Source organism: Echeneis naucrates, chromosome 15 (genome assembly GCF_900963305.1).
Source record: "Echeneis naucrates chromosome 15, fEcheNa1.1, whole genome shotgun sequence".
NCBI classification, from domain to species: Eukaryota; Metazoa; Chordata; class Actinopteri; order Carangiformes; family Echeneidae; genus Echeneis; species Echeneis naucrates.
The window spans coordinates 9,900,014-9,918,700 of NC_042525.1; the positions used below are offsets into that span (position 1 = coordinate 9,900,014).

The window sequence follows — 18,687 nt, forward strand, 5'->3', positions numbered from 1 at the left end:
GCAGTTGTTCCTTTTCGGTGCACCTAAGGAAACAAGCGGCAGCCTTTTGTGTAGCTGTGTTGATTGTGGCGAGCTAATGCTGTGCAGCTGTTCTCATCATGTCTGATGGAACAATATGAAATCAAAACTGTGTGCTCCAAGCACTTCGCAAAGTAAAAGTGTTGAGCATCAGGGAATGTCAGAACAGATTAAAAGCCTTTCCGCCTTGCTTCCCTCTCTCCCTCTTTCTCTCTCTCCTTTTTTTTCCTATGGTCTCTCGTCTTACCTCTCTGCCTCTTTATCTCTCGAACACCCTCCCTCCTTAACTCTTTTGCAAGTTAGTTAGGCTATCTCCTTTCATCTGTCCTCCCATGCTCCATGCTTTCCTCTTGCCTCCCCTCTTACCTTCCTCTCGTCTCGTCTCATCTCCTCTCCTCTGCTCTGTCTGCGGAGCCTAAGATGGAGTGGCTCAGTCTCACAGAGCTCATAGTTAATTAGGCTTGGCCTTGTCACACACTGAGGGCTGGAGCCAGAGCTGTAGCTAAACCCAGTGGGGAGGCTAGGACAGAGATGGAGATCTAGAACAGTTGGCGTCAATCTATTGCCTGCTGCTGACAAAGCCAGTTCACATACCCCTGCTCTCTTAAAACCCTGCATGTTGCATTGACCACATTAGATCAGTATTATCTGTGCCTCATTTTGCTGTTTAGGTTCAAAATCTTCTCAGGGTGAACATGAGCTGCAGTGATTAGTCTATCACTTAAGCACCCATTCATTATTTTTTTAACATTTCATGTAAAAAAAACCCAAAACAAAACAAACATTATTCACATGTCAGCAATATCTCATGCTCTTATTATTTCCAAATTAAACACCATTGGTTTGCATTTATTCAGTTGCATTTTTAAATGTTATATAAAAAAACATCAAACCTGTATGTGAAATATTTTGTAGAACTATTACAAATATAGTTAAACCATTTATTGGTTTGTACTCTTCCCCATCTTTCTGTTAAATATTTATTACTGGAAGTGTTTTATTAACTACTTGTTGCAAGTGGGCCTTATCTATGATACATCCTGTGGATACTTGTCTTTTTGCCACAGGTAATGTCTTTTGGATGTGTAGAGACAAACATTTTGGGTAAAAGATCTTATTAAAACTGTCTGCTCGTCATGGAAAACCTGGACATATACACCTACATACCATGTACAATCAAGGAGGTGATGTCTTCTGCAGTATGCACCAATGTAAGATGTATTTTAAACAAAACCTGTCGGTGCTGTTGACTATATTTATCTTGCCCTTTGGATGAGGGACTCTGCAGTGTAATGGGGATCTGCATAGTCTCCCCTATGGATTGTGTTAGCCTGTGTGAAATATCCCCCAGCTTAACGGTGTGTACAGCTATTCAGATAGGGAATCATTTTCTCTCTTTCCCTCTCTCCCTCTCTTTCTCTCCATGTGCTTGACATAAAAAGAGAAAATCCCATTTCAGCCGTGACATTCCGCCTGTGTAGCAGAAACATACAGGGACTATACATCAAAGCAAGGCAGAGTGCACTGTGAGGGGAAAGGAGGTTTAATGACAATGTCGGTCTGGAGTGATAATATAGAACCACTAAGAGGGAGTGTTGAAGTTATAATTCAAGGCATAAACCTTGCACTATATTTATTATATAACTGGAAAAGGAATATGAAGCTGGCTGTTTAAGACTTAATTTCTTTCTACCTTTATATGGGCAGTTAATTTGGACTTGTGTATAATTGGTTAATCATTGTATCAGTGAGTGCAGGCTTGAATGTATCTATTCTCTTGGCAGGTTCCACATACAGCGTTCTGTCCACCATGCCCTCTGACTCTGAAAGCAGCAGCTCCCTCAGCAGTGTTGGTATGTATTATGACCCAGGATGCCTGTTTGTGCTGTGTGTCACGCCAGACCACACAGTTTCCACACCACTTCTAAATATGCAATAACATGATGCCTCTGTTGTTTACTGTTTTATGATATTAGCAGAATTCCCGATTGTCTGTTGGGTTATACTGTGTATAACCCTGAAGACAGATGTACAAAAACATTGGCTTCCTGAACTGTACAGTTCAGGAAGCCAATGTTTTTATGTCTCCCTTGCTTTAAACCCCAGATTAAAGGAATAACACTCTCCCAATGTCTTCCTCTTCCCTTAAGGAAGTTTGCCATGCTTGTCTTTCCCTAGATTTGACAAAGTTCCAAATGACTCAGCTGTGTTACATAAACCTCCAAAAGGGCCAAATGTTGAGCCAAAGATGAACATAATCCCCAGGTTTCCTGCCATGGCTGTTCTTTTCTATGAGCAAAACAGCCCGGAAAATGACTCATTAATGGTGTAAAATTGTTTGTCAGAATCTGTCTATTTGGCAAAGTGTGAAATACATCGAATAAAGGAGAATGACCTTGTTATGGGAAGGACAAATCCTCCTATGTTAACATCAATTTGGTAAATTTTAATCTCAGTCATGTCAGGTAGAATTGAACTGTCAGGTCTAATAATAGCTTTATTTACTCTGGCATAAACCCAGACTAAAGAAAAGAAGGCTTTCTAGGACACAACCTTTAGAAATGAAGAAATTCAGTGTGAATGTATTATTCCTTTGTAAAGACTTCAGGTTAGTTTCCTAGCATACTTTAAATGGGCTAGCATTGGATTAAATAATACCTGGAAGCATTGGTTTTAAACACACAGGTAGTACCAGAGACACAGCACATCATCCCATTCCTATTTGTTTCTTTTGCCTTTAATTTTCATGTGAGAGATTACTGACTGTAATTTTGTAACTCTAACCTAAAACTCTAAAAGTAATTTCGTGGTGTTTGCGGGGAAATTGCCGCTGAAAACCCCGGGCAAATGAAACATTTGTCCCCGTGGGTATCATATGATGTCCAGATTTGACTTTTTCATGTCATGTATGATTAATATAATGACATCTAGACTAATATACATCATGCAGCTCTTGTTGTGGTTTGTGTGGGAAACTCTTGTGTGCTGATCAATAGTCCTAGCCTCCGGTAATGTGCTCAATGTTGCAGGTTCGCCTGTTAACGGTGAAGCATCCTCCCCACCACCAGCCATCAATGACAACCGGCCATCCGGTGACAACCTGGACACTATTTTGTTCCAGCTCCGCCAGGTGACCAGGGAGAGGGATGAGCTTCGTAAGCGTCTGGCCTTGGCATCACCTGGGACCACCTTCGACGATTGCAGGTGCAAATCCTTGCCTGCTTCCAATATTCATTGTTGTTCTTCTTTTCTTCTCGTGACAATATATTTATTTGGCTGACGCCTATTAAACTGTCCACTGTGATTATAGATATTTTTGCACCTAAATGAATTCCATCAGATCCAGGTATTGACTCTCACCTGAGATTCATCGCTGTGAGAGCAGCAAAGTTTATGACTGGTAATGTTTACTCTCTCTCAGATGTGTTCAGCCAACCATTCATAGATGAAAACACAGCAGTCAGAACAGAGGTGTTCTGACTGCTGTCTGAATTACCTCGCATAGTGAGGGCACTGACACTAGCTGCTTAATTAAGTTTAATGTGCTCTAGTTACCAGATGTTTCATGTGCAGCAGATGACTGGAAAGGGCTGCATTGCTTACGTCCTTGCTACTTTTTTTCCCCTTCTTTTTTAAACTATTGTTTGCATCTAGGTAAAAAATTTAATTTCTATCTTCTGAACTTTCATTCAAGGGGAAGGTGAAATTCCTCTCTGAGCTGGGTTTGTCGTATAAGGCTACTGGATAAAAAGTGGATTTCATGCTGCTTTTCTCTTTAAGGCCAAATTCCAAAGCCAGTCATGACTATGAGCGTCTCAAAAGTCAATGCATGAGGGCCATGGCAGATCTGCAGTCTCTCCAGAACCAGCACACCAAAACACTCAAAAGATGTGAGGAAGCTGTAAAAGAGGCCGACTTCTACCAGTAAGTATCTTCCCTCTTAAGTCTCATGGCTCTTCTTTTACCTTTACAGTTGCTAATGAAGATTTAGAACTCATTGCAGTCATTAACTTTTAGTTATCAAGCCTGTGTTACGGGTCAGAATTCAATACAGGTAGTTGTATTGATTTCCTTTGGAAAACAAGCGTGAATGTGTTTTGGGACTCATTATTGAAGTCCAAATGTTATATCCACCTGCTGTTTTAAGCATAGAAATAATACATTTTTATTGCATTGTTTTACTGGAACAACAATTAGAAACACTAGCATGGTGTTGCATTAGCCTGATTGAAAGAGCTACAGTTGGCTTTTGCATTTAAGGGAAATTGCTCTTAAAAAAAAAAAAAGAAGAAAAACCATGCATGGTTTTAAAAGCTTGAAAATTGAGGCATTTATGTGATTGAATTATTCAGCTTAACAACTCATAAGCCAAGGCAAAATTTCTGGAGCGTAGAGTCTGATCTTATGGCATATTAGCTGTTAGAGAGCCCTGCTGGATAGAGCATTTTCTAATATAGAAGGGGAAAAAAAGATGAGTAGTCAAATTAAGTAAATAGCTATTCGGGCTGACATCTTATGCAGTATGGATCTTTGTAAGCTTTTGGCTGAAATAATGCTAACAAAAGAATGTTTGATACTTCCCACATGATTTATATTAGAACATGTACATTTAGACATATCAATGTTAGTCTCTGCTACATAACATTTTCTGTCATAATTGGGGGATTTTTTAAGCTATCTTCAAAAAGCATTTAAGTTATTTAAGTTTCTAGAAGGCAAAACTTCCATACAGTCTGGCTTGCTCCAATGCATTCCACAAATAACAAGAACTTACTTTATTTTACATGTTGCATATCGGCATTATTTACTGAGGCAGTAAGCTATCATTATATTGTCATTTTCATTACCTTATCTACTTGTTTGTACATGTGTTTACTCTGCATGTTCTCTCTTTGCAGCATGTTGCACAGCCGCGTCTTGGGTGAACAGACACAGCTGAAGGAGGAGATGGAGACACTCAGGAGGGACAATGCCCAACTTGTGCGAGAACACAACCATTTGAAACAGAACTGCGAGGAGCTCAAACGATTGCACAGTCAAGACCAGAAAGAATTGGCAGACCTCCGGCAGCAGCAGCAGCAGGTACAGTCCACTAGGAGTGTGTCAAAATATCGACTCGTATAAGAATCGCGATTCTCATTTTCGACTATTCAGAATCGATGTGAAAAATTGACTAAACACCCCCCCTCACCAAAAAAAAAAAAAAAAAAATCTGCAGGCTGTCTGCTCCATTTTTTTGTCACCGTGGAGCTGGTTCTGGGACATATCCATGCACGGCTTGATTTGTTTGTTTTTTATTTTTCAGAATTCCATTTTTATCATTTTACACAAATTTAACTATTTAATTTCTGTTATAGCTGAAAACTTTAATGCTTTCACACATTTAAGCAAAAACAACAATAAAACAATGAAACGTACGTCTCACAACTTTGGTGGAAATATCTATAATATATATCTAATATATATAATATATTTCTTCTATCCCCATGTTTTCCACCGATTACTGACCTTTCCATTGCAGTACATGATAGGCTCAGTGAGTGACTCTCGTTTGACTTAGCACTTAGCACTCAGACGGCCACTTCACTGGTGGGGGGCGTGCATTATTAGTGACCCTTCAGAGAATCTTCCCGACAGATACGTTTCTTTTTATTCTGGAAAAAGGACTGGGGTCCGGTCTCTGTGGAGGGGTCCAAACTCTCGTCTAGTCTCCACAGGGGTCCGGTCTCTGGTCCGGTCTAGTCTCTGGTCCCATCTCTAGTCTTCTAGTTCCTTGCTGTAGCTCAGTTGTTACCAATTAACCCAGTCCATCGCTTGTTTCCATTACCTGTTCAGTGCCCCTGCCAGGAATCGAACCATTCCCCTTCTTATTGCTTGCTTCTTATCACTAACCAGGGTGTGCATTATTGACCCAGGCAGAGCATTTTCCCGACAGATACGTTTATTTTTATTCCAGAAAAAAAACCCAAAAACTTTTATGTAAAATGTCAGCCAGTTCCATGATTCCGTGATCGCGGATTTTATAGGGCCCTATTTACCGAATGTCAGTGAACACTGAGCTTGACGTGAGCTTCACAGTGTGCAAGGTTTTTATAATGAGGATTAAGCACTTTGGGAACCCATTTTTAACTGCACTATTTTCTTGTCCAGATGTTACACGAGCTGAGAACTCAGAGAATTACTGATGATACAGATGTAAGGCCAGTATACAAAATCAAAGTACGCAAAGTGGATTTTCAGATCTTATTATGAAAAATGTACAACCTCATAGGTCATTCATTTTGTGACATTCTACAATATTGCCTGTTGTCTTCTATGCACCAAAGAATCTGGGATGTATTGCTGTACTGTCTCACACAGCACCCTTGGGAACACTGCAGCGGTTAAGTGCATAGGGCATCCAAGCAGATGGAAATGCATACAGAGCATTTCTGAAAAGGGCAAGTGCAGAAGAAAAGGGCTGCAGCTTGGGCAAAGGGCACCCTGACCCAAACCATGTAGTGTATATGTGGTGTTGTGCTGTGTCAATGAGGTCAGTGCTGACGGTCACATCAGCTCTCCCAGGAATTAGGAAGACTATATCAGCAAGACCCACAGTAATGAGGTATTCAGAGAATGTGTAATGCAGGCTGAAGGACACGCTCTACATATAAAAGTTATTTTTGCAGGGCAGCCATTTGGTTTTTTCCTTGCATTTCCTAAAAGCTGTTTTAGAAATGCACAACACTTACCAAAGCTATTGTTTAAGCTGGCACTGGTTTTTGCTTGCCCTTTTAGAAATCCTGCTTACACATTGATGCCATCTGCTGCTAAAGTTGGGCACAGCAAATAGAGGTTTAGTGCAGCTTTATGTGATGCCAGCTGCAATCAAGACACTACCACTACAGATGTAATGAAATTTAGGTTTTTGTTGTCCTTTCCAGGTAATGAAAGAGAAAGGTTCATCAGAGGTGTTAAACAAACTGTATGACACAGCCATGGACAAGCTGGAGGGTGTAAAGAAGGAATATGATGCCCTGAGCAAACGCTACAGCGAGAAGGTGGCGAACCACAACACAGACCTGAGCCGCCTGGAGAAGGCTGAGGAGGAGAACCGGCGGCTGCAGAAACAGCTGGATGCGTTGCTCAAACAGCGTGACTCAGCCATGCACTACCAGCAGCAGTACTCCACATCCATGAGAAGGTGAAAACATCATTACCTGCATGCATATACCGACACACAACCACACACATAACTACTGCTGCTTTGAGCTGCACTACTACACCATCTTAAAATGTTTTACTTCAGACCTATTCAGCTCCCTCTGTTCTCCCAGGTTTGATTCAGTGCAGCAGGAGCTGAACAAGTCCTCGGCCCAGAACAAGGAGCTACAAAGAGAAATGGAACGCCTGCAGTCAGAGGTGACGCGCTACAAGAACTTACAGCTGAAAGCATCCAAGGACTGTGAAAAGTACAAGGAGGAGCGGGACTCTGTGTTCAACGAGTATCGTCTCATCATGAGCGAGAGAGACCAGGTGATCAAAGAGCTGGACAAGTTACAGACGGAACTGGAGGCAGCTGAGGCCCGACTGAAAAACACATCATCAGAGAGAGTGGTCGCCAGTGAAGAGTTGGAGGCACTTAGACAGGTATCAACAATCGGAAATGATATTACATAAATGCACCTAATGTATGCAACTGACATTTACACTACATATTCTCTGTTGTTATTGACCAGTCTAAAAAGTTTTGCTGCAGAAAACACCACAACTGCATGTACAAATTCCGATTAACTACATCAAATGTCAAGAAACACAAATAATGAATGAAATTCACTGTTTTGTTTTGTTTTTTTTTGTCAAAAGTTAGATGACAATTCAATAAATGTCTAATGTTTTCAGAACCAGTTAGCTTACCTTAACAAAGTTACCTTAACAGTTAGATTACCTTGCAAACAAAGAAAAAGACATCATGGCTCAGCCCAAAAGTAACAAAATCTGCCTACTGGCACCTCTAAACAATTATGTGTCTCATTTGTTCAATCCAGAATGGTTGTTTGCTAGATTATTACTTTATCAGGCCCAGTTGCAAGGAAGCCAGCAGAGATCCTGGGAAGTCATTGGTTTTGGCCAAGAGATTTTAAAACAGATAACACCCATAAAATGGCAAATCGTTGTTTTTCACATCTAGCGATGAGAGTTCTGTCAATTGCTTCTGACTCTCAGCATAAAAAGTAATACATGTCTAATACATATCGAAGTAAAACGTAAATACAGCACATACAGCCTAGAAATAATGCAATGAAATCTAAATCTAATTCAACCCTTCTGAACCGAAGAGTCACAATGAGTGAAAGACAGAGTGAACCAATTTTTTTGGTTTATGAAGAGCATAAAAGGCCTGTAGCTATATTCTTCGTGTAGCAAACACTTTGGAGCCTTAGCTGCAAGTCTAAACTGATTCCGTGTTGGCAGCTGTTGCAGCGATAAGTGGATCCTAAACTGCATCACACAGATAGAATCAGGAGACTTGGAGATTTGAACATTGTATATTTTGTCAAGGTTATGTGAACACTGTGTGGGACAGCGCCTTTTAAACGTTTGGAACAAAATAATTTTCAAAAATGTTTAGCTCCTTAGAGTACAGTGATTTAGATTATTTTTCAATGACCTGTACAGCCCTAGAGTAAAACTTCATCATTCACTGTCTTACTAAGACTGATAATGGAGTTAATCCATTTTTTCAATACTTCAAAAACTGTATATGTCTGGTTTAAACTATTTTGTGACAATGTAATAGCAGCTTAATTAATCATGTTTTTCGTGAGTGTGTGCATAACTTAGTCTGGGAATTCGGTCACCAGGCGGTGAATGAAAGACTGTTTTCACCCAGAAAACAGTACAAAAATAGCTCTGCTCCACCACCTCCTTTTTGAAGGAAATTTTGGAACACGCTTGTTGACAGACAAAAGAGATTCATAACTAATGTTGGATCACTTTGCATTTGCCTGCATTTTTTTTTTCACATCACATTAATCACTTGCAGTGTTGAAATGCCCTCATTCCATTTACCCCCTTTGTTCTGTGACAGGAGCTGAACTCATCACTAGTGGACCGCGACAGGGCCATCTGCGAGAGAAACGAGTTGCTGGAGAAGTACTGCCACGAGGTGAAGGACAAGGCCGAGGCTCAGAAGGAGCTGAGCCAGGCTTGCAAGGACATTGAGACCGTCCGGGAGGAAAGAGATGTGGCCCGCAAGGAGAGAACAGAGGCCATCATTCAAAGGGATCAGTTACTCAGAGAGTACTACCAGGCCAGACAGGTAACAAACGATACCGCACCTGAGATTCAACAGCATAAGGTCAAAGGTTAGACACACGAGAATAAGCTTAGTGCAGCCTGGGAGGTGTCAGTTGGTGGATTTTAGCATGTCAGCGGACTCCCCACCAAACAGTTTTATGTCACACCTGTCTAATCACCAGATGGCACTAACTTTTATAACCTGTAAAATGGGCTTTGATTTGTTTCAAAGGTTAATTTTTACGTTTGCACTACAAACTGGATTTCGTAATGGTGCACATTTTTGCTGAATTATCTTATTCATGCGTGCTCCATGTGAAAGAAACAAGACTCGGCCACCCTGGACATGGAACGAGCCAATAAGGAGATCGAAATGCTGAGAAAACAGTATGAGGCTATGTCTCAGGAACTGAAGGAGGCCACACAGGAGGCTGAGGTGGCCAAATGTCGACGGGATTGGGCCTTCCAAGAGAGAGACAAAATAGTGGCGGAGAGGGAGAGCATAAGGTCAGTCTGCGTACTGGTTTGTTAAAGACTTAGTTAAAGAGTTGTTAAAGAGTTGGTGGGCTCACTGACTTTACACATCACCATTTATTCTCACATCATGTTGCTCTCTGCTCTCTTCCCCCAGAACTCTATGTGATAATCTACGGCGGGAAAGGGATCGGGCAGTCAGCGATCTGGCTGACGCCCTGCGAAATCTGGATGATATGAGGAAACAGAAGAATGACGCATTGCGAGAGCTCAAAGAGTTGAAGTGAGTCGCACCATGGTTCTGAAGCCTCAGATATAATGCAAATTTGTGTTTGCAATTCAAAGAAAATCCATGAGTGAGCACAAAATGACATTGCCTATTATTGAGCCAGCTTTGTGTGCCACACTGTCTTTGTCCTTATAAGCTGTTGTCCTCAGTGTGTGGCAAGGCATAAGCTGTGCTATTCTGCCTCTGGAGACATCATAGAGCTTAGTTGTGTGCCTGGCGCCATTTCCGCATGCCCAGATTAAAAGTGTAATCCTGTGAAGCGTCAGTGTTTTGGACACACATTTTTTCTATCACTGTTTTTACCTCCCTGCCTACGAACATGTTAATATGGCACGTAAAAGCTCCCCTTGCTGGCTGAACTGTATAATGCAAGCATTTGAGAGCTGAAGTATTATATGGACTATGCAGCATGCTGTGACTTTGAGAGTTTCTTTCTCTAACCTCTGTCAAGAACAATGCAAAATTGGGGTTTTAATGTCACAGCGGCCTTCTGGTCATGCCTCAGTGGGACAACATATATCTTACTGACAGTGGGTCATTGTATGCATTCTACTTTTAGTTTTCTGGTGTTGTAAATATAAATTTGATTTCCTAAACCACACAATGGAAGGTGTCAGTTGAACATATAAAATACTGAGGTTTGCACCTAATTCCATGCCAAAAGAGGTCAACATATATACTTTCTAAATGAATACATTTTATTTCATGCCTGTTGGTGAAAACCCCCAAACAGTCTTCAGACTGGTGTTGGTGTGTTTTGGTTTGTTTTTTTTCCTGCCGTCTTTGCAATGCATTCTCAGTTGATTGACCTTTGTCTCTGTATGCCATGTCTTGCTTTGGTAAGGGAAAAGATGGAGAGCCAGCTGGAGAAGGAGGCACGGTTCTGTCAGCTAATGGCCCACAGCTCTCACGACTCAGCCATCGACACTGACTCCCTGGAGTGGGAGACAGAGGTGGTGGAGTTTGAGAAAGACAGGGTAAGAGCAGAGCAGAGCAGATCTCATTACTGAGATGGATTTGATGACATGCCAATCTTCTGAGAGCCAGCAGAGCTCCAAAGACTGCCAAAACTTCATGAAATTGTGATAGAGTGATCAAAATTGATAAATATGCTGCGATTTTTATGTAATTGTCTTTATAGGATGACATGGATTTGAAGGCACTTGGGTTTGATATTGCAGAGGGGGTAAATGATCCGTATTTACCAGGAGATTGTGGAATATTTGTTACAAGGGTGGACAAAGGAAGTATCGCAGATGGAAGATTAAGGTATGAGCTTCCTCGTGAAATTAATCTGGGTATTTCTCTAGGTGAGTTATTTATTATATACCTCATTGCACGTCTTCTTGTGTTTCCAGAGTGAACGATTGGTTGTTAAAAATTAATGACATAGATCTGGCCAATAAGGACAGGAAACAGGTGGTGAAGGCTGTCCTTAATGGTGGAGGAATGATCAATATGGTGGTACGAAGAAGGAAGTCTCTGGGAGGAAGGCTGGTCACTCCTGTTCACATCAACCTTGTTGGACATAAAGGTATGCTGGTGATTAATTACCTGGCTTTTATTTATTTATTTATATATATATATATATATATATACTCCAATGTTTTTCCCTTGTCTTGTTCCTGTTTATTCTTCAGTGCTATTTAAAATTTTTGTTTTTATCACCCCATTTTCCCTTCTACAACTCAGACAGTGGTATTGGTCTGGAGAGCGGGGTGTTTGTCACTGCTGTCGTCCAGGGCAGCCCAGCAGCCAGGGAAGGTTCTCTCACAGTTGGAGACAGACTGATCGCTGTGAGTCACTATCAGCCTTAATGAAACACCCCCCCGCCCCCCGCCTTTTCTTCTTCATATACACCCTTCCACCATATCTACCACACTACAGCTCACACTGGTTCCTAATCCAGGGCTTGATCCATTCTAGTATCCACACTCCAAACCCAGATAAGGGGGGATTTGGCTGAGCATATGAAGTAGAAGGAGGAAAGTCTTCTCCTTTAGATTAAACCCTCTAAAACTTGCAGCTCCAAAGGGCTAGGTGGAGCTGTCTTAGCACACACCACTGCAGTGCACATAGACTTTAGGGAGTGGAGGAGAGAGAAGGCGAGTGCCAAAAATGGAAAAATTCATATCCATCTCTAGCTCCAAAAAGTGACCTTGTCACTTAAATTAATCTGTCAATAGCAGCAGGAATCTTAACTCACAAGATAGTTTAAACTTAAGCCTGAAACCTTTTACAATACCTTTAGAACACGAGCACTTGAATACCTCTACCTCTCACTATTTAGCACCACAGCCCTCACTTCCATTTAGCCAGGGAGGTGATATGCCAGATGATAGCTCAGTGCAGCCACAATTAGCAATGGTAAGTACAGATGATGAGTTAAGAGATCTTAATCGTGGAAGAGTATCGTATTTTAACATGCCCTTGTAGATGTTAATCACAGCCGTGTATCAGGTTATGTATAACCTATTAAATGCTTAATCGGATTTGCAAAAAAAGAGCACAGAGTGTTGAATCTGCAATGAAATATGCATGGGATGCAATTGAATGTCAGTAGCTGAACTCCACGGCTCACAGGTGCCTGTTTCTGTTCTGTCTGATAAAATATGCCTGACTTGTTCTCTGTTAAAGCAGAAAGTTCGTTCTTCAAGTTACTTGATAATAAGTCTGAGCTGTAATATATTATCCACTTTACTATCTCTGTTCATCCCAAGCTGAGCTCATTGTATTGGAAATGTGCAGATTACAGTATGGGGACTCTACTGGCTTGAATTGTGCTGCCTTAAATTTTTGTGTTTCCACCTCTGCAGCACAGTGAGAGACACCTCTGGTCCCTGGCACTCTCATGTTGGCATGTCACCTGTGCATGTTCATAGACCTGTATCTATTTTGATCATAGTGCCACACAGGACATGCACATGTGCCCTAGAGGAATATCAAAAAGACTATTGTGCATTGCTGTAGTGCTGAAGGACCTGTCCTTATTTCCAGTGTCTCTCTGTACTCCCCAGATAAACGGCATTGCTCTGGATAACAAATCTGTGACAGAGTGTGAGGCTCTGTTGAAGAGCTGCAGGGACTCTCTCAGCCTCTCTCTTATGAAGGTGGGCCACATTCATCTCACTTTCTGATCTCCTTTTATACTCCACCTATGCTAAAAAATCTTTAAGAGCTTTCCTTCTACTTCTTGACCTACTTAGATTTAGAACTTGAACTGTGTGGTTTGTAGAATTATCTGATGCAGTATTATTTAACTTTCCAAGGCATCATTTAAAAAACGTGTCATACTGTTTGTCTTATACCACAATCTATTCTCCCTTCAGTTCTTCCCTCACAGCACATCAGGCCAGAACATCTTTGAGAGTCTGCGTGAGTCATCAGAAAAGTCCAACGGGCGCTTTCACCTGTTAGAGATTCACTCCCGCAACAGTCGTAACCTCAAACACAACAGCTCCACACAGACAGACATCTTCTGCCCCGATGTTGGAAGTGCTAGCACAAGTAGCATCTCTGGGGACAGGAGGAAGGTCAGAGGTGAATCTGAGGAGGTGTATGGCGACATTAGCAAGCCATTCTCCACAGGCTCCCTCCACGCCACCAGCCTTCGGCCGGCGTCTGATTTGGGTACAGGCCGCTATGGGCCTAGTGCTTTCCAAGAGTGCTGTCCCTACACAAAGGGGCCTTCCTCCTTGCCTTTTGACCCTGTGTCGGCCTCAGACTGCATTACAATGGAGACAACTCTGGAGAAGAAGCACAGTGGAGGCACCTGGCCCAAGATGATGGTGGGAGGTATGTCGGTTACACCAGATAACTCCAGTCCAGTCACAGCAGCAGCTCAGCTCTCCATCTACAAATCCCCTAAGCAGAGGAAATCCATCTTTGAACCAGAAACTTTCAAGCGGCCCGAAACGCCTTCCTCTAAGATGGAATTCATGGCAGCCAATCAGATTGCAGCAGTAGCTGCAGCTGCTACAGCTTCCCATTCCCCACAGCCTTCAAAGACTGAATCCCTCTCCTCCTCATCCACCCCTACCCCAACCCCTCCAACCCCACCCACTCGCAGTGACTCCTTTAAGTTCAAACACAAACATCAAAGCAGCTCTGCCTCTGACTGCACAATCACCTCAGATGGCAAAGGAGAGGCTGTCATCTCCATGGTAGCAGGAGAAAGCAGGGAGAGGAGTGAGCGAGAAAGAGACAGAAATGGAAACCACTATTTCTTGGATGGAAAGGTCCTGACTTCGAGGAAGTCATGTGATGAAGACATCGGCCGAACCAGAGGGGAGGAGCCAGAGGTGAAGAGACCGCGTCCTAAATCTGCCCCTGCCCTACGACGTAGGATGACACCACAGACCATCACTCTTCCCACCTTCCAAGTGAGTCAGTTTAAGGTCTTAAGTTTTAATGTGATACAGTAAAACATACAAATGTCCTCCTCTAAATGGGGACATATAAGACATATAAAAAGAGATGAGATGCATTTGAAAAAAGAATTAAAAGTAGCACAAACATTTCACATCCTTCCATTGGGCTAAAGAATCCATTGTGTAATAGCATTCACAGCCCTGTCAGAGTTGTACCTCTTAGACAGAATGTCTAAGTGAATGATGCTTCTGCACTGCTGCAGCCATCCAACCTAAGAGCTGAGTCAGTGCCCGGGGCTCAGACAACTACTTCCAACGGCCCCCAAACACACAGGAGATGGAGAGGGTTTGGGAATAAATGTTCATGTGATTATAGTTGTGATTATTATTATTGGATGCTCATGTTTTCATTTTTCTGATATGACACTTGACTCCAGAAAATGGCAGAGAATATCTCCAAAGACGTACTGTTGGTATGGTATTGGTATGGTATATGGTAAATGGTATTGTTTCCCCTGCAAAGAAAATAGTAATCATTTGTTTTTTGTCATTCATCACAGAGCTACTCTAATGACGAGCATTCCCCAGAGCCCAGGGACATGCTGCGTTCCTCCCCCAGCCGCTCCCATAGGCACAGTGTTGGCTTCGTCCCTACAGTCTACAATGGCACCCTACCTCCTAGTGAGTTTTACACTTGTAAACATGCGCTTTCATCATTCTCATAAATTTCCCCCCTCTCTAACATGGTGGTGTGTTTGTGGTCTGTCAGATTCAGCCCACCGAGGACTGGCTCCTTGCCCCGCCGTGACTGCCGTAATGAGGAATCCGGTCTACACTGTACGCAGCCACCGTGTTCATACCAGCAACTGTCCATCTGTAGCCTCCCAGATCTGTCACCAGCACACCCACACCAGGTTACATTCTTTTCACGCTCACTATTCCTTTACTGCTCCTCTAAAACAGATTGTCATTTCAGAGTTTCTGATTACGCTTCTCAAGATGAGTAATAGATTTAGATGAGCTTGATTCCCAAATGCAAGAATCAGACAATTAAATTGTGGTGCCTACTGCTGCTTTTTCTCTAGCATTGTGCAGTTATGATTTAGCTCAGATTCATTCATTCATCTTCAACTGCTTATCTGTTTCCGGATCGCGGGGGATATAACTCAGTTCCTCAATTTAATTATGTCTTAACAAATAAATAAATATTACATTGCATGTTTGAATAATTGTGTATGATTAATTATGAGAATTTTTTTTTTCCTTTTTCTGTCTGCAAAGCCCCCAACACCAGGGTCGTCTGAGCCTGGATCTAAGCCAGCAGAAACGCACAAACGACTACTCTGAATCCTCATCATCACGCAGCAGCCGAGCTTCACACGGTACAAACTCACTGCCATCCAGTGCACGGCTCGGTCAGTCTGACACGCATGCACGAGCGCACACACACAAATATGTAAAGATCGCAGACTCAATTGAGCTTTTTTTGTGAGTAATATGTCAGAGCTCATTCCTTTGTCTCCTCATCCCACCGCCAGGTTCATCAAATAATGTCCAGTACCGCACAGAGAGGATCAAAATCCCCTCCACTCCACGCTACCCCCGCTCCATGTTGGGGTCAGACAGAGGTACTGCTGTCATACGATAAGACCCACTTCTTGTTACACGATTATTAACACACTTAAAAGCTCTTTGGATCATATTGCCAAAAAGCAGCTAGAAGTCTCAGCTTTTTTTTTACTTAAACTCTGTGACAACCCTCAGACCTTTGTACACTGAGTTGTAGGAGGCTTTTCATTCTCAGAGGAAGGAAAACAGGAGCCAACTTAAATGTTGGTTGTGGAGGTCTCCTTTAGAATTGTCAACAGGTTTCCCTTTCAGTTTCTTTGAGCTTTTGGTCATCAACTATACTATACTCCTGTGTGAGGTATTTAGGTACAACACGAGGGGCCAGATTGTGTGCAGGAAAGATAATGTGCTCATGTTTGAGTCATCTCTTGGAAGCTCAGTATCTTATTATCCACAGGTGATTAGAAACATATTTGTACATTAAGTGTGAAAACAATGGAATTTATATTAAACTTAAGCTTCCATTCAAAAACAGAGACCAATATTAGATTTCATGTGAATTCCAAGTACATGAATGTCATATTAGACTGCACAGACTCTTATTCTTTGTCTCTCTGGTCGTATTCCCGTAAAACCAGGGTCCCTCTCGCACTCCGAGTGTAGCAGTCCAAGCCTCATCACGCCTCCACATTCGCCACTCAATCTGGAGACTTCCTCGTTTGCCAGCAGCCAATCCCAAGGCTCCATTTCTACTTTACCTCGGATCTCAGTCAGTCCTGTGCCAATAGGGGAGCGAAGGAAAGACAGGTAGGATGGAAGCAAGATTTGAGAGAGCAGTATATCAGAACTTAACTGTCAATGAGAATGAGCAGTTGCATTAGCATTATCTGCATTAGCTTATTGGTCATGGATCAAGAATATGAATCAGATGCTTGTTTGTGCCAAGTTGATGAATGCAGCCCTAACAGATACAGAGCCCCTACAGATGGTGTAAATGTAAAAGTAAATGAGTGAGATTAAAAGGATCAGAAGTGGGTATGATATTGCTTACGCATGCCCTCAGGGATCCTCCCAAGTTGTTTCGATTGGTGTTACCAGGCAACAGGTCTATCCTGGTCAGAGCTCTGCAATTCCTTATTGAAATTCCCACTGAAATCCTATTAAAATATGATTAGTAATTTTATGGAAGCTTCTTGCTGTTTCCAAAATAGCAATCTGCAGGTATGTTCATATTTTACTTTCTTTCCGCCAACATTTCTGTCCCGTTGTGTACCACCAGTACCACACTTTTTTTTTTACCAGGGGTGGACAGTAACTAAGGAAATTTACTTGATTATTTTGGGGGGATACTTTTACTTTCACTTCACTACATTTGAAGGGCAAATATTGGACTTTTTACTCCACTACATTTCTATTGATGCTATCATTACTCACTACTTTTGCTCTAGTCTAACTAAATGTTCATTGTTTTTAATTGTAACTCACACCTCTGTTTGTTCCAGTTAAGAATGTGGCCACGATGTGTAATCCTCATCCTACCTGGATTATTTCTCCATAATGATCGGATCATTCTGCATTATACATTGTGACCGTATTATTACCTGGAACACGTATTAGCTTGTAGCCAGAGTTTGGATGTCTTCTGTGGACATCACTGACAACATCACTCACAGCTGAATACTGGTCTGTCTTTCTGCACACACACAACAATGAGTAATGTCCCGGTCCTTGTGTATGTTGTTGTGTCTGAAGCGGTGGAGTACTTATTCTACATTTGCGGCGAATATCTTTGTCGGAAAGAGCGGAAGTAAGGCCAACAACTTAAATTAACCCCCCTCCACAGGACCCTCCTGTGTCACTCTCTGTCTCTTAGCTAGGCTAACGGACGTTAGCATCAGAGCTGGCCAGTTAGATAACGTACAAGCTAACTGTGCTGTTTCTTACCTTCTGTACGTCCCAGCTTCAACGTCACCACCTTTTTTAAAAAATATAAGTTAAGAAAATCCTTTACTTTCTTATTCTCTTTTCCTTTCCTTTCTGGGCACATTTTCCTACCAAACTTCAGACAGCAAAAAACATCTTAGCATAGCAACAGTAACCAAGGGGGGCGGGGCTTACCCAAGGATCGGTGGCCAAACCATTTGTTGGGGGGGGGGTGAAACTTTGATGGGTGAGTTTGACAGATAAAATAAATTCAGAAAGCACTGCAACAGGACCATGAAATAATGATACACATTTTTACATTTAATGAACTGGTATATTCACTTCTGTCCCTTTTCCCTCCATTAATAAGTCATCTCAGTGGGTGATTTGTTCTGTTTTTTCCTGGTCTGATCTGGTCTGGTCTCGTCAATCGGGGGTCGTGTTGGTCTAATCATCTAATGTTGTGTTCTGTCTCTTTTCTGATCCTGTTTACCATCTGTTTACTGTCTGCTTTTCCTTGCCCCTACAAGGAATCGAACCAGCAACCTCCGTATTGTGGGGCGGCAGCACTAACCACCACACCACCGAACTGGGAAACAGAAATATTGTATTTTTTTTATTGTAAATTTGATATATATGATAGATACTTTCTTTATCCTGAGGTAAATTCACTTACATGCATCACTCACACAACAGGCAAACAGTAAGACATACAGAGACATGCTGTCTCACCTTTACACTGCAATGTGCTATACTTCCCAACAT

General features: G+C 42.1%; 1 protein-coding gene across 2 annotated transcripts in view; it reads left to right on the plus strand.

The window, feature by feature from the left end:
• dlg5a (discs, large homolog 5a (Drosophila)) overlaps window positions 1-18,687 on the plus strand; it is a 37,681-nt gene that overhangs the window by 7,954 nt on the left and 11,040 nt on the right. Inside the window, exons 2-21 of one of the 2 annotated variants that reach the window (XM_029521462.1) lie at window positions 1,803-1,871; window positions 3,048-3,222; window positions 3,799-3,942; window positions 4,917-5,100; window positions 6,942-7,201; window positions 7,335-7,647; window positions 9,089-9,319; window positions 9,620-9,804; window positions 9,929-10,054; window positions 10,905-11,037; window positions 11,202-11,329; window positions 11,419-11,594; window positions 11,753-11,856; window positions 13,078-13,170; window positions 13,390-14,442; window positions 14,991-15,111; window positions 15,200-15,344; window positions 15,712-15,845; window positions 15,969-16,058; window positions 16,638-16,806. In XM_029521462.1, coding sequence (XP_029377322.1) covers window positions 1,803-1,871; window positions 3,048-3,222; window positions 3,799-3,942; window positions 4,917-5,100; window positions 6,942-7,201; window positions 7,335-7,647; window positions 9,089-9,319; window positions 9,620-9,804; window positions 9,929-10,054; window positions 10,905-11,037; window positions 11,202-11,329; window positions 11,419-11,594; window positions 11,753-11,856; window positions 13,078-13,170; window positions 13,390-14,442; window positions 14,991-15,111; window positions 15,200-15,344; window positions 15,712-15,845; window positions 15,969-16,058; window positions 16,638-16,806 — 4,033 coding nt within the window. The remainder of the gene's footprint in view (window positions 1-1,802; window positions 1,872-3,047; window positions 3,223-3,798; window positions 3,943-4,916; window positions 5,101-6,941; window positions 7,202-7,334; window positions 7,648-9,088; window positions 9,320-9,619; window positions 9,805-9,928; window positions 10,055-10,904; window positions 11,038-11,201; window positions 11,330-11,418; window positions 11,595-11,752; window positions 11,857-13,077; window positions 13,171-13,389; window positions 14,443-14,990; window positions 15,112-15,199; window positions 15,345-15,711; window positions 15,846-15,968; window positions 16,059-16,637; window positions 16,807-18,687) is intronic. The other variant, XM_029521463.1, reaches the window with a different exon arrangement.